At 42.0% G+C, this 14,087-nt stretch overlaps 1 protein-coding gene across 2 annotated transcripts in view; it reads left to right on the forward strand.

Moving 5' to 3' along the window:
- The window catches only part of CACNA1S (calcium voltage-gated channel subunit alpha1 S), a 727,186-nt gene that overhangs the window by 236,445 nt on the left and 476,654 nt on the right, over positions 1-14,087 (forward strand). For both annotated transcript variants that reach the window (XM_056557608.1, XM_056557607.1), the window contains one exon: positions 2,485-2,692. In XM_056557608.1, the coding sequence (XP_056413583.1) occupies positions 2,485-2,692 (208 nt within the window). The remainder of the gene's footprint in view (positions 1-2,484; positions 2,693-14,087) is intronic.

Consider the following 14,087-nt stretch of genomic DNA (forward strand, 5'->3'; position numbering starts at 1 on the left):
CTCACAGCTGTCAATCATGTAAGTGTGTCCATGACATAGGTGATGATGCATGGACACAGCAGGACTAGTATGTTTGTAAGCAGGCAGGAGGGGCAGTTGTTTGACTGGCTTTTTCAGTATGAAATACTGCAAATTTTCTAATGAAAGCAATTGCAAAACCTATTGGTTTAGCATGCTTTACAACATTTTAAAAGTTTTTGGATCTGACAGTGCCTATTTAAGGACCAGAACGTTTTTTGCACATCTGACCACTGTCACTTTAACTATTAATAACTCTGGGATGCTTTTACTTTTCACTCTGATTCAGAGGTTGTTTTTTCGTGACATTTTCTACTTTATGTTAGTGGTAAATTTTCGTCGTTACTTGCATAATTTCTTGGTGAAAAATTCCAAAATTTGATGAAAAAATTCAAAATTTAGCATTTTTCTAACTTTGAAGCTCTCTGCTTGTAAGGAAAATAGACATTCCAAATAAATTATATATTGATTCACATATACAATATGTCTACTTTATGTTTGCACCATCCACCACCACCACCCCTGCCCCCGCATACAAAAAATAACAAAAAAAACATGCACACCATGTCCCCTGCAGCGATCTTCAACAGCCGGCTCGTGTCCTATCTTCTCCACAGGGCAGGTGCCAATGAGTGACATCATCGGCATCTGGATCGGGGCAGAGGTCATGGCCTGCTCTGAACTGTATACGTGAACTGAGCATACAGCTCAGCAAAGAAGGACAAGGCTGGCCGGGTACCCCTGAAGCTCCGGGCCCCTTACAGGAGTATGGCCTGATGGTGGCCCTGGATATAAATAAAAATAGCTGGCATGTACAGCATGTACTGTGTGCTGGGCTAACCTGCCACAATGATAGAATGAGAGCTGTGTGTTGTGTGTCTTTCCTTTGTATGAATGTGAAGCTCACAGATAGACGAAGGGCCTGATAGGATACATGGGGAATTACCATGACAGGACTAGATATCAACTGTGCGTATATTATTGAGTTTTAGCTCAGTAGATAAAGGATATAAGGCTTAGTTCGAGATGGTCTAACTGGTTACCAATGATAACAAAGAAAATGGTTCAGAAGCATCATACATATATTTACAACAGCACACTTCACTATAATATATACTACTCAACACTAAAATTGTAATACCTATAAAAGCCATGCCATAAATGTATGCAAATGGAGGAAGTAGTAGTGTCACTCAGATGTGCAAATTATCACATTTTCAAGAACTAACTTCAATCTGTGGCATGTGGAGGGGATTCAATGGTATAAATGCCAGATTTACTGTAAATCAAATTTATACTGTCATGTGACACCTTAGAAATCGGATCAATTCAGTAAAGTATGACTGTGCAATGTTCAACATTGGGTCAGTTATTGCTTCTTGTTGCAAACTGAGAATAACAGGATTTATTATCCTGGAAGATCACTACTCAAGTAGCCAGAGATGTCAGAATTGATGAACGATGCATGTCCCAGTGGTTGGGAGAGCACTGATGAACTGGAATAACAGCAAGAGGTGCCCAGAGTTGAACCTCTGCACGGATGGATCATCAGATTAGAAGAATGGCATGTAATGTCATCCATTCTGTACTGCAAGAGTGCAAGTGAAATTAAATGTTACACATGAAGCCTAGGGCATAAACAGTGTGCCAGACATTCAGCTGCAGGTTTTTCATTGGCCTTTTCACCACTCTCAAAGGCTATCATGGTATGAAGACAGCAATAAAGGCTGAAATGGAAGTCGGTTTTCTTTAATGATGAGTCCTTTTTCTTTTTTGTCTCAAATGCAATGATAGCCAATTTGTCTGGAGACAATGTGGGCAATGCAATGTAGAGACCTTCATGAGAGAACTTCATGATGTTCCTACTAAGGTGTGGGGTGGCATAATGTATGGTAGCTGGACCCCTTAAGTCTTCATTTCAGTTACACTAACGGCTCATCATTAAATTGATTTGGTAATGAAACCTGTGGTGCTGCCATTTCTTTGAAGTGCCTCAGGAGCTGCTTTTTGACATGGTAATGCCAGGCTGTGTGCTGCTTGTGCTACTGTGAGTAGCCTCAGTGGCCTCACCATGCAACCATGGCCTGCAGCATCTCTCGATAAGCACATCTGGGACATTATTTTCCGCAGTTGCAAAGCCAGCAGCAGATCTTAATGATTTGCGTGCCCAAGTGCATACAGCGTAGCAGAAGATTCCTCAGACAACCATTAATCTTGCCAAGGCAGGTAAGGAGCATAAGGAACTCATACTAGATACTGAGTAAATCGAGATGTGTGGAATATTTTGTTTCCATTTTTCTTTTTTTCTTTTGCTTATCATTCACATGTCTCTTGGTCCTGATTTCCACAATTTCTTGGCTTTCTTCCTTTTTTGTGTTACCACTTCATTGTTGAGGAGTGTATAATTTTGTCTAGTGTTTTTTTTTTCTCATTCTCATATTTCATGTTTTTGTTTTTAATCTACAGATACTGGACATCACTAAACAACCTTGTGGCTTCACTGCTCAACTCTGTCCGCTCCATTGCATCACTTCTACTTTTGCTTTTCCTGTTCATGATCATCTTTGCTCTTCTCGGAATGCAGATGTTTGGTGGAAAATTTGATTTTGAAGACACAGAGATAAGGAGAAGCACTTTTGATACCTTCCCACAGTCAATGATAACAGTTTTTCAGGTATGACTAATTTTAAAATATAGATGAAATAATAAATACCAAAAAATATGAAAACCTGTAAAAACTAAAGATGACACATTTCATAAAAGTAGGGGTATATACAGTAAAAGTAGGTATGTTAAAGCTGTAATCCAACCTTCTTATATTGATGGCCTATCCTGAGAATAGGTCAAACATTTTATATCAGTGTAGTCCAAGTAGTTGTCTGCACTTTTGTAGGGGGTAGTGCACATAGGTAGGAGCAAATTCATAAACAAATGCACTCATCAGTAGTATGCAAATGGTAGTTTTATTTAGATCCACATCTTTACAGAAAGCAGTAGAGCAGTGGAGGCAAAAGCCATATTAAAGATGATCGAAGAGTGAATTTGATGAGAGGTGAGAGGACAGTTTAACCCCTTGGGGACAGAGCCCATTGTGACCCTAAGGACGGGAGCATTTTTTGCAAATCTGACCACTGTCACTTTAAGCATTAATAACTCTGGGATGCTTTTACTTATAAATTTGATTCTGAGATTGTTTTTTCGTGACATATTCTACTTTATGTTAGTGGTAAATTTTCGTGGATACTTGCATCATTTCTTGGTGAAAAATTTAGCATTTTTCTAACTTTGAAGGAAAATAGACATTCCAAATAAATTATATATTGATTCACAAATACAATATGTCCAATTTATGTTTGCATCATAAAGTTGACATGTTTTTACTTTTGGAAGACATCAGAGGGCTTCAAAGTTCAGCAGCAATTTTCCAATTTTTCCCAAAATTTTCAAAATCTGAATTTTTCAGGGACCAGTTCTGTTTTGAAGTGGATTTGAAGGGCCTTCAAATTAGAAATACCCCACAAATGACCCCATTATAAAAATGCACCCCTCAAAGTATCCAAAATGACATTCAGTAAGTTTGTTAACCCTTTAGGTGTTTCACAGTAATAGAAGCAAAGTGAAGGAGAAAATTCAAAATAGTCATTTTTTACAATCGTATGTTCTTGTAGACCCAGTTTTTTTATTTTTACAAGTGGCAATAGGAGAAAAAGCCCCCCAAAATTTGTAACCCAATTTCTCTCGATTAAGGAAATACCTCATATGTGTATGTCAAGTGTTCTGCAGGCGCAGTAGAGGGCTCAGAAGGGAAGTAGCGACAATGGGATTTTGGAGAGTGAATTTTGCAGAAATGGTTTTTGGGGGGCATGTCACCTTTAGGAAGCCCCTATGGTGCCAGAACAGCAGAAAACCCCCCACATGGCATACCATTTTGGAAACTACACCCCTCAAGGCACGTAACAAGGGTCCAGTGAGCCTTAACACCTTACAGGTGTTTGACGACTTTCCGTTAAAATCTGATGTTTAAATGAAAAAAAAAATTTCACTAAAGTGCAGTTTTTCCCCCAAATTTACCGTTTTTACAAAAGGTAATGGGAGAAAATGCCCCCCCAAAATTTGTAACCCCATCTCTTCTCAGTATGGAAATACCCCATGTTAGGACGTAAAATGCTCTGCTGGCGCACTACAATGCTCAGAAGAAAAGGAGCGCCATTGAGCTTTTGGAATGCAAATTCGTTTTGAATGGTTGTCAGGGGCCATGTTACAAACGCCAGTGGGGTGTAAATACTCACTGCACCCCTTATTAAATTATGTGAGGGGTGTAGTTTCCAAAATGGGGTCACATGTGGGGGGGTCCATTGTTCTGGCACTATGGGGGCTTTGTAAACACACGTGGCCTTCAATTCCGGACAAATTTTCTCTTCAAAATCCCAATGGCGCTCCTTCTCTTCCGAGCATTGTAGTGCGCCAGCAGAGCACTTTACATCCACATATGGGGTATTTTCTTACTCAGAAGAAATGGGGTTACAAACTTTGGGGGGCTTTTTTCCTATTTTCCCTTGTGAAAATGAAAAATTTAGGGCAACACCAGCATTTTAGTGAAAACTTTCTTTTTTTTCATTTTCCCATCCAAATTTAATGAAAATTCGTCAAACACCTGTGGGGTGTTAAGGCTCACTATACCCCTTGTCACGTTCCGTGAAGGGTGTAGGTTCCAAAATGGGGTCACATGTGGGTATTTATGTTTTTGCGTTTATGTCAGAACCGCTGTAAAACTTCAAATGTACATAGTGCGCTCTCACTCCTGAGCCCTGTTGTGGGCCCACAGAGCATTTACGCCCACATATGGGGTATTTCCGTACTCAGGAGAAATTGGATTACAAATTTAGTTTTTTCCCTTTTACTGCTTGTGAAAATAAAAAGTATGGGGCACCATATTTTTTTTTTTTTTTACACTAACAGGCTGGTGTAGCCCCCAACTTTTCCTTTTCATAAGGGGTAAAAGGAGAAAAAGCCCCCCAAAATTTGTAGTGCAATTTCTCCCGAGTACAGAAATACCCTATATGTGACACTAAACTGTTTCCTTGAAATATGACAGGGCTCTGAAGTGAGAGAGCATCATGTACATTTGAGGACTAAATTAGTGATTGCATAGGGGTGGACATAGGGGTATTCTACACCAGTGATTCCCAAACAGGGTGCCTCCAGCTGTTGCAAAACTACAAATCCCAGCATGCCCAGACACCAAAGAGCTGTTTGGGCATGCTAGAAGTTGTAGTTTCGCAAGATCTGGAGGGATACAGTTTAGAGACCACTGTATAGTGGTCTCAAACTGCAGTCCTCCAGCTGTTGCAAAACTACATATTCCAGCATGCCCAAACAGCTGTCTGGGCATGCTGGGAGTTTTAGTTTTGCAACATCTGGGGGGCTACAGGTTAGAGACCACTGTATAATGGGCTCAGACTGTAACCCCCAAGATGTTGCTAGGCAACTTACCGGCTTCCGTCGGATCCAGGGAGCCGTCCTCTTCTACCCTATATGTGACACTAAACTGTTTCCTTGAAATACGACAGGGCTCTGAAGTGTGACACTAAACTGTTTCCTTGAAATACGACAGGGCTCTGAAGTGAGAGAGCATCATGCACATTTGAGAACTAAATTAGTGATTGCATAGGGGTGGACATAGGGGTATTCTACGCCAGTGATTCCCAAACAGGGTGCCTCCAGCTGTTGCTATATTCCTAGCATGCCTGGACAGTCAGTGGCTATCCAGAAATGCTGGGAGTTGTTGTTTTGCTACAGCTGTAGGCTCCGTTTTAGAAACACTGCCGCATGATACGTTTTTCATTTTTTTTGGGTGGGGGGACAGTGTAAGGGGGTGTATATGTAGTGTTTTATCCTTTATTATGTGTAGTGTAGTGTTGTGTTTTTAGGGTACATTTGCACTGGTGGGTTACAGTGAGTTTCCCGCTAGGAGTTTGCGCTGCGGTGAAAAATTTACCGCAGCCAAAACTTGAAGCAGGAAACTTACTGTAAACCTGCCTGTGTGAATGTACCCTGTACGTTCACATGGGGGGGCAAACCTCCAGTTGTACTTTTGCAACAGCTGGAGGCACACTGGTTGGAAAACCTTCAGTTAGGTTCTGTTACCTAACTCAGTATTTTCCAACCAGTGTGCCTCCAGCTGTTGCAAAACTACAATTCCCAGCATGTACTGATCGCCTAAGATTATGCTGGGAGATGTAGTTATGCAATAGCTGGAGGTACGCAACTACAACTCCCGAGACAGCTGTTTAGGCATGCTGGGATTTGCAGTTTTGCAACATCTGGAGGGCTACAGTTTATAGACTACTTCCCAGTGATCTCCAAACTGTGACCCTCCAGATGTTGCAAAACTACAAATCCCAGCATGCCCAGACACCAAAGAGCTGTTTGGGCATGCTAGGAGTTGTAGTTTTGCAACATCTGGGGGGCTACAGGTTAGAGACCACTGTATAATGGTCTCAGACTGTAACCCCCAAGATGTTGCTAGGCAACTTACCGGCTTCCGTCGGATCCAGGGAGCCGTCCTCTTCTGCCGCCCGCCGATCACCGTCGCTCCGCTGCCTCCGGACGGGTAAGTGGATCTTCGGCGCCGGTCCTCTTCGTTTTCCCCGTTCTGCCCCGCCTATTGTGGGTGGGCAGGACGGGGAAAACGAAAGTAAACCCCCCCCCCGCCCTCCGATCTGCTATTGGTGGTCGTGTCTTGACCACCAATAGCAGGGATAGGAGGGGTGGGTGTCGTGGGTGTCTTAGACAACCGCGATCTCCCTTATATTCCGGGTCACTGGGTCACCATAGACCCGTAATGACCCGGAATTGGCGCAAATCGCAAGTGTGAATTCACTTCCGATTTGCGCCGATCGCCGACATGGGGGGTCTGATGACCCCCCTAGGCATTTGCGTGGGGTGCCTGCTGATTGATATCAGCAGTCACCCCGGTCCGGTCCCCGCGTGGCGAAGACCGAAATTCCCATGGGTGTATGGATACGCCCTTCGTCCTTAAGTACCAGGACGCAAGAGCGTATGCATACGCCCTTCGTCCCCAACAGGTTAAGTTTGATATATGACAGTAGTGAAAAAGTCCTGTTTAGGCTGCTTTCTCATTATAAAGTCCTTCCGTTTTAAAGACCCATTATAATGTTCCGTTATGAAAACCCTTAAAAACGGTTACAAAATCCCGTAAGGCCGTTACAAAATCCCATTAAAGTCTATAGGTTTTTTATGTTATCCGTCTTAACCCGTCATAGCCCGTTATTAATAACGGAAGTTATTTGTGATGGGAGAAAAAAACGGTACCTGCACTATTTTTCTCCCATCACAAAATAACATATGTTATAAATAATGGGCTATGACGGGTTAACACTGATAATGTAAAAATCCCATAGACTTTAATGGAATTTCGTAACTGCCGTATGGGATTTTGTAACGCCCATTTAATTGCCGTTTTTAAGTGTTTTTATAACGGAACATTATAACGGCTCTTTAAACGGAAGAACTTTATAGTGTGAAAGCAGCCTTAGCAGAAGTGAGTTCAGATTATGGTAAGAAGTGCTTGCTTGCAGGGCCAGATTATTGCTGTCTAGAGGAGGGAGCACTTCAGTTTGATGCCCCCCCCCCCCCCCCCTCCCCAAAAATACACCAATCCCGGCACAGGCGCATCCCTAAACAACTCCCCTACACACACACCTGAAACAGGAAGCCACAGTGGGAGGGGTCGCAGGCGCCACGTGGCGAATCTGAGGCAACTCTCTTCTTTCTCCCCTGCGCTCCTCTGCAGTGTGCAGGACAGAGGGGGCAGGACAGAGACATAGCTACCAGCCCCAGCAGCTACAAAAAACAATGGTAACATTAAAAACTATAGCTCATGGCGCTAAAAAGCTATAGGGGCCAGAACATGGCAATGAACAGATTTTCTTTCTTTTTCAAGCTTTCACCTTTTTTTTTTTTTTTTTTTTTTTTTCTTTACCGAAACTAAAGTTATCCAAGTTTAGTTTCATTGGAATTTTACTTACCCATAGAATAAAGCTTGCAGGTCAGTTTTAACGTATTTTGAAATTGCGCAATTTCATTTTTTTTTTTTTTATGTTTCGCCCTATATATTATTTTTATTTTATTTGCTTCATTGTACATTATATAATAAAATAAAGTGTGCCAATAAGAAGGACAACCAAAAAAGATAAGCCCTTATACAACTTTTTTTTTTGCTGGTTTAACGTCATTATAACAAACTTCTGACACATCACAGTGACAAGTCAGAACTTTATATAAATGGTGTTCCAAGTGTTGGGGCCCCCACTGATCACTAGAATGAACATGACAACGTGTGTGGCTGTACGTGCTGTGCCCCTTTATCTCTACTTTGCTCAGCTAAGGCAAGTGGCATATGCATACAGTGGAAGTCTATGGGACTTCTGGTATACAGGATTGCCATAGTCTTCCATTGTAAATCTGTATACCACATTTTACAGCTGTGCAGAGTGGAGATAGAGGCACTGCATGTATAGCATGTATTCTTTCAATTTTCCACAATTCAGCTGGGGATTGTGCTGCAGATTCACTGTAATTCCCCCTATTGATGTAAATGCAGGTAGACTGAGTAGTTATCTATGTAGTTCAGTGTTTTCCAACCAGGGTGCCTCCAAGTGTTGCAAAATTACAACTCCCAGCATGCCTGGACAGCCTTTGACTGTCTGGGCATGCTGGGAGTTGTAGTTTTGCAACAGCTGGAACTCTTTTTATTAGAAAAATATAAAACTTTTACAAAACAAAAAAACAATGCTTAATCAGCTGAAACATGAACAATGAAAAAGTAACATAAATATAAACTTTTTTGTTACAGAATAAAAAGACCTTCCTAACTGGCAAGCCCAGCTTAAATTAACTCAACTAACAAATAATGCCTACTACTACTAATTCTAACCTATTATCCTTCCAAACACACATACACATGCATTACCATCCATAACATAAATATAGTTTTCCCTTAACTAAGTTTTAACTGAAAAAATCCGGATAGGAAACCTCACGTACCATACACAACACACATTAACCCCTTAAGGACCAGGCCATTTTTCACTGTAGGACCAGAGCGTTTTTTGCACATCTGACCATTGTCACTTTAAGCATTAATAACTCTGGGATGCTTTTACCTTTCATTCTGATTCCGAGATTGTTTTTTCGTGACATATTCTACTTTATGTTAGTCATAAAATTTTGTCGATACTTGCATCATTTCTTGGTGAAAAATTCCAAAATTTTATGAAAAAATGGGAAATTTTGCATTTTTCTAACTTTGAAGTTCTCTGCTTGTAAGGAAAATAGACATTCCAAATAAATTATATATTGATTCACAAATACAATATGTCTAATTTATGACTGCATCATAAAGTTGACATGTTTTTACTTTTGGAAGACATCAGAGGGCTTCAAAGTTCAGCAGCAATTTTCCAATTTTTCACAAAATTTTCAAAATCACAATTTTTCATGGACCAGTTCAGGTTTGAAGCGGATTTGAAGGGCTTTCTTATTAGAAATACCCCACAAATGACCCCATTATAAAAACTGCACCCCTCAAAGTATTCAAAATGACATTCAATAAGTGTGTTAACCCTTTAGGTGTTTCACAGGAATAGCAGCAAAGTGAAGGAGAAAATTCAAATATGTGTATGTCAAGTGTTCGGCGTGCACAGTAGAGGGCTCAGAAGGGAAGGAGCGACAGTGGGATTTTGGAGAGTGAGTTTTTCTGAAATGGTTTTTGGGGGGGCATGTCACATTTAGGAAGCCCTATGGTGCCAGAACAGCAGAAACCCCCCCACATGGCATACCATTTTGGAAACTACACCCCTCAAGGCACATAACAAGGGGTCCAGTGAGCCTTAATACCCCACAGGTGTTTGACGACATTTCGTTAAATTCGGATGTGTAAATGAAAAGAAAATGGCATTTTTTTCCCTGAATTTACCATTTTATAAAGGATAATGGGAGAAAATGCCCCCCAAAATTTGTAACCCCATCTCTTCTGAGTATGGAAATACCCCATGTTAGGACGTAAAATGCTCTGCGGGCGAACTACAATGCTCAGAAGAGAAGGAGCGCCATTGGGATTTTGAAGAGAAAATTTGTCCGGAATTGAAGGCCACGTGTGTTTACAAAGCCCCCATAGTGCCAGAACAATGGACCCCCCCACATGTGACCCCATTTTGGAAACTACACCCCTCACATAATTTAATAAGGGGTGCAGTGAGTATTTACACCCCACATTTGGTCACATTTGGCTTTTGGAAGGCAAATATTGCTGCAATGCTTTTTGGGGGGCATGTCGCATTTAGGAATCCCCTATGGTGCCAGAACAGAAAAAATACCCACATTGTATACTATTTTGTAAACTACACCCCTCAAGGAACGTAACAAGGGGTACAGTGAGCCTTAACACCTCACAGGTATTTCACGACTTTTTGTTAACTTTGGATGGGTAAATGAAGAAAAAAAAAATTCACTAAAATGCTAGTTTTTCCCCAAATTTTACATTTTTACAAGGGGTAATAGGAGAAAATGACCCCAAAAATTTGTAACCCCATTTCTTCTGAGTATGTAAATACCCCATGTGTGGACGTCAAGTGCTCTGTGGTCGAACTACAATGCTCAGAAGAGGAGGAGCGCCATTGAGCTTTTGAAGAGTGAATTTGTTTGGAATGGAAGTCAGGGGCCATGTGCGTTTACAATTCCCGCTGTGGTGCCAGAACAGTGGACCTCCCACATGTGACCCCATTTTGGAAACGACACCCCTCACAGAATTTAATAAGGGGTGCAGTGAGCATAATTAGCATTACAAATTTTGTGGGTCTTTTTTTCCTTTTACCTCTTGTAAAAATAAAAAGTATGGGGCAACACCAGCATGTTAGTGTAAAACATTTAATTTTTTACAACAGGCTGGTGTAGACCCCAACTTTTCATTTTCATAAGGGAAAAAAGGAGAAAAAGCCCCCCAAAATTTGTAGTGCAATTTCTCCCGAATACGGAAATACCCCATATGTGGCCCTAAACTGTTTCCTTGAAATACGACAGGGCTCTGAAGTGAGAGAGCGCCATGCGCATTTGAGGACTAAATTAGGGATTGCATAGGGGTGGACATAGGGGTATTCTACGCCAGTGATTCCAAAACAGGTTGCCTCCAGCTGTTGCTAAACTCCCAGTATGCCTGGACAGTCAGTGGCTGTCCAGAAATGCTGTGAGTTGTTGTTTTGCTACAGCTGTAGGCTCCGTTTTAGAAACACTGCCGTACAAGACGTTTTAAATTTTTATTGGGGGGACAGGGTAAGGGGTGTACATGTAGTGTTTTACCTTTTATTTTGTGTTAGTGTAGTGTAGTGTTTTTAGGGTACATTCGCACTGGCGGGTTTACAGTAAGTTCCCTGCTAGGAGTTTGCGCTGCGGTGAAAAATTTGCCGCAGCTCATACTTGAAGCAGAAAACTTACTGTAAACCCGCCCGTGTGAATGTACCCTGTACATTCACATGGGGGGGGGGGGGCAAACCTCCAGCAGTTTCAAAACTACAACTCCCAGCATGTACTGACAGACCGTGCATGCTGGGAGTTGTACTTTTGCAACAGCTGGAGGCACACTGGTTGGAAAACCTTCAGTTAGGTTATGTTATCTAACTCAATATTTTCCAACCAGTGTGCCTCCAGCTGTTGCAAAACTACAATTCCCAGCATGTACTGATCACCGTAGTTATGCAACAGCTGGAGGGATCGCAAGTACAACTCCCAGCATGCTGGGATTTGCAGTTTTGCTACATCTGGAGAGCTACAGTATAGAGACCACTGCAAAATTTGGTCCTCCAGATGTTGCAAAACTACAAATCCCAACATGCCCAGACAGCAAACAGTTGTGTAGGCATGTTAGGAGTTGTAGTTTTGCAACATCTGGAGGGCTATAGTTCAGAGAGACCGTATAGTGGTCTCAAACTGTAGATGTTGCAAAACTACAAATCCCAGTATGCCCAAACAGCTGTCTGGGCATGCTGGGAGTTGTAGTTTTGCAACATCTGGAGTGCTACAGTATAGAGACCACTGTATAGTGGTCTCGGACTGTAGCCCTCCAGATGTTGCTAGGCAACTTACCGGCTTCCATCGGATCCAGGGAGCCTGCTGCAAGTCATGACCGCCACCGATCGTCGCCTGCAGCCTCGCCCGCAGGGTAAGTGGACTCTGGTACCGGTCCCCCTTTTTTCCCCGTCCTGCCCGGCCTATTGTGGGTGGGCAGATCGAGTCTAGACCACCAATAGCAGGGATAGGAGGGGTGGCACCCCTGCCACCTCACTCCTATCCCTTCAGGGGGATCGTGGGTGTCTTGGACAACCGCCATCCCCCTTATATTCCGGGTCACCATAGACCCGTAATGACCCGGAATTGCGGAAATCGCAAGTGTGAATTCACTTTCGATTTGCGCCGATCGCCGACATGGGGGGGTCTGATGACCCACCCTGGGCATATGCGCGGGGTGACTGCTGATAGATATCAGCAGTCACCCCGGTCCGATCCCCGCCCGGCGCGCGGCAGGGACCGAAATTCCCACGGACGTACGGATACGTCCTTGGTCTTTAACTACCAGGGTGCTTAGACGTACGCGTATGTCCATGGTCCTTAACCCCTTAAGGACTGAGCCCTTTTTCACCTTAAGGACTTAGCCATTTTTTGCAGTTATCATTCTGATTCCGAGATTGTTTTTTCGTGACATATTCTACTTTAACATAGTGGTAAAATTTTGTGGTAACTTGCATCCTTTCTTGGTGAAAAATCCCAAAATTTGATGAAAAATTTGTAAATTTTGCATTTTTCTAACTTTGAAGCTCTCTGCATGTAAGGAAAATGAATATTCCAAAAAATAAATTTTTAATTCACATATACAATATGTCTACTTTATGTTTGCATCATAAAATTGATGAGTTTTTACTTTTGGAAGACACCAGAGGGCTTCAAAGTTCCGCAGCAATTTTCCAATTTTTCACAAAATTATGAAACTCGCTTTTTTTCAGGGACCAGTTCAGGTTTGAAGTGGATTTGAAGGGTCTTCATATTAGAAATACCCCATAAATGACCCCATTATAAAAACTGCACCCCCCAAAGTATTCAAAATGACATTCAGTAAGCGTTTTAACCATTTACGGCTTTCACAGGAATAGCAGCAAAGTGAAGGAGAAAATTCACAATCTTCATTTTTTATACTCGCATGTTCTTGTTGACCCAATTTTTGAATTTTTGCAAGGGGTAAAAAGGAGAAAATTTTTACTTGTATTTGAAGCCCAATTTCTCTCGAGTAAGCACATACCTCATATGTCTATGTTAATTGTTCGGCGGGCGCAGTAGAGGGCTCAGAAGGGAAGGAGCGTCAAATGGTTTTTGGGGGGCATGTCACCTTTAGGAAGCCCCTATGGTGCCAGAACAGCAAAAAAAAACACATGGCATACCATTTTGGAAACTAGACCCCTCGGGGAACGTAACAAGGGGTAATGTGAACCTTAATACCCCCCAGGTGATTCACGACTTTGCATATGTAAAAAAAAAAATAATAATTTACCTAAAATGCTTGGTTTCCCAAAAGTTTTACATTTTTAAAAAGGGTAATAGCAGAAAATACCCCCCAAAATTTGAAGCCCAATTTCTCCCGATTCAGAAAACACCCCATATGGGGGTGAAAAGTGCTCTGCTGGCGCACTACAGGTCTCAGAAGAGAAGGAGTCACATTTGGCTTTTTTTAAGGAAATTTTGCTCTGGGGGCATGCCGCATTTAGGAAGCCCCTATGGTGCCAGGACAGCAAAAAAAAACACATGGCATACCATTTTGGAAACTAGACCCCTCGGGGAACGTAACAAGGGGTAAAGTGAACCTTAATACCCCACAGGTGTTTCACGACTTTTGCATATGTAAAAAAAAATTAAAAAATTTACCTAAAATGCTTGGTTTCCCAAAAAATTTACATTTTTACAAAGGGTTAAAGCAGAAAATACCCCCCAAAATTTGAAGCCCA

The sequence above is a fragment of the Hyla sarda genome, chromosome 2, assembly GCF_029499605.1.
Source record: "Hyla sarda isolate aHylSar1 chromosome 2, aHylSar1.hap1, whole genome shotgun sequence".
Taxonomy (NCBI): domain Eukaryota; kingdom Metazoa; phylum Chordata; class Amphibia; order Anura; family Hylidae; genus Hyla; species Hyla sarda.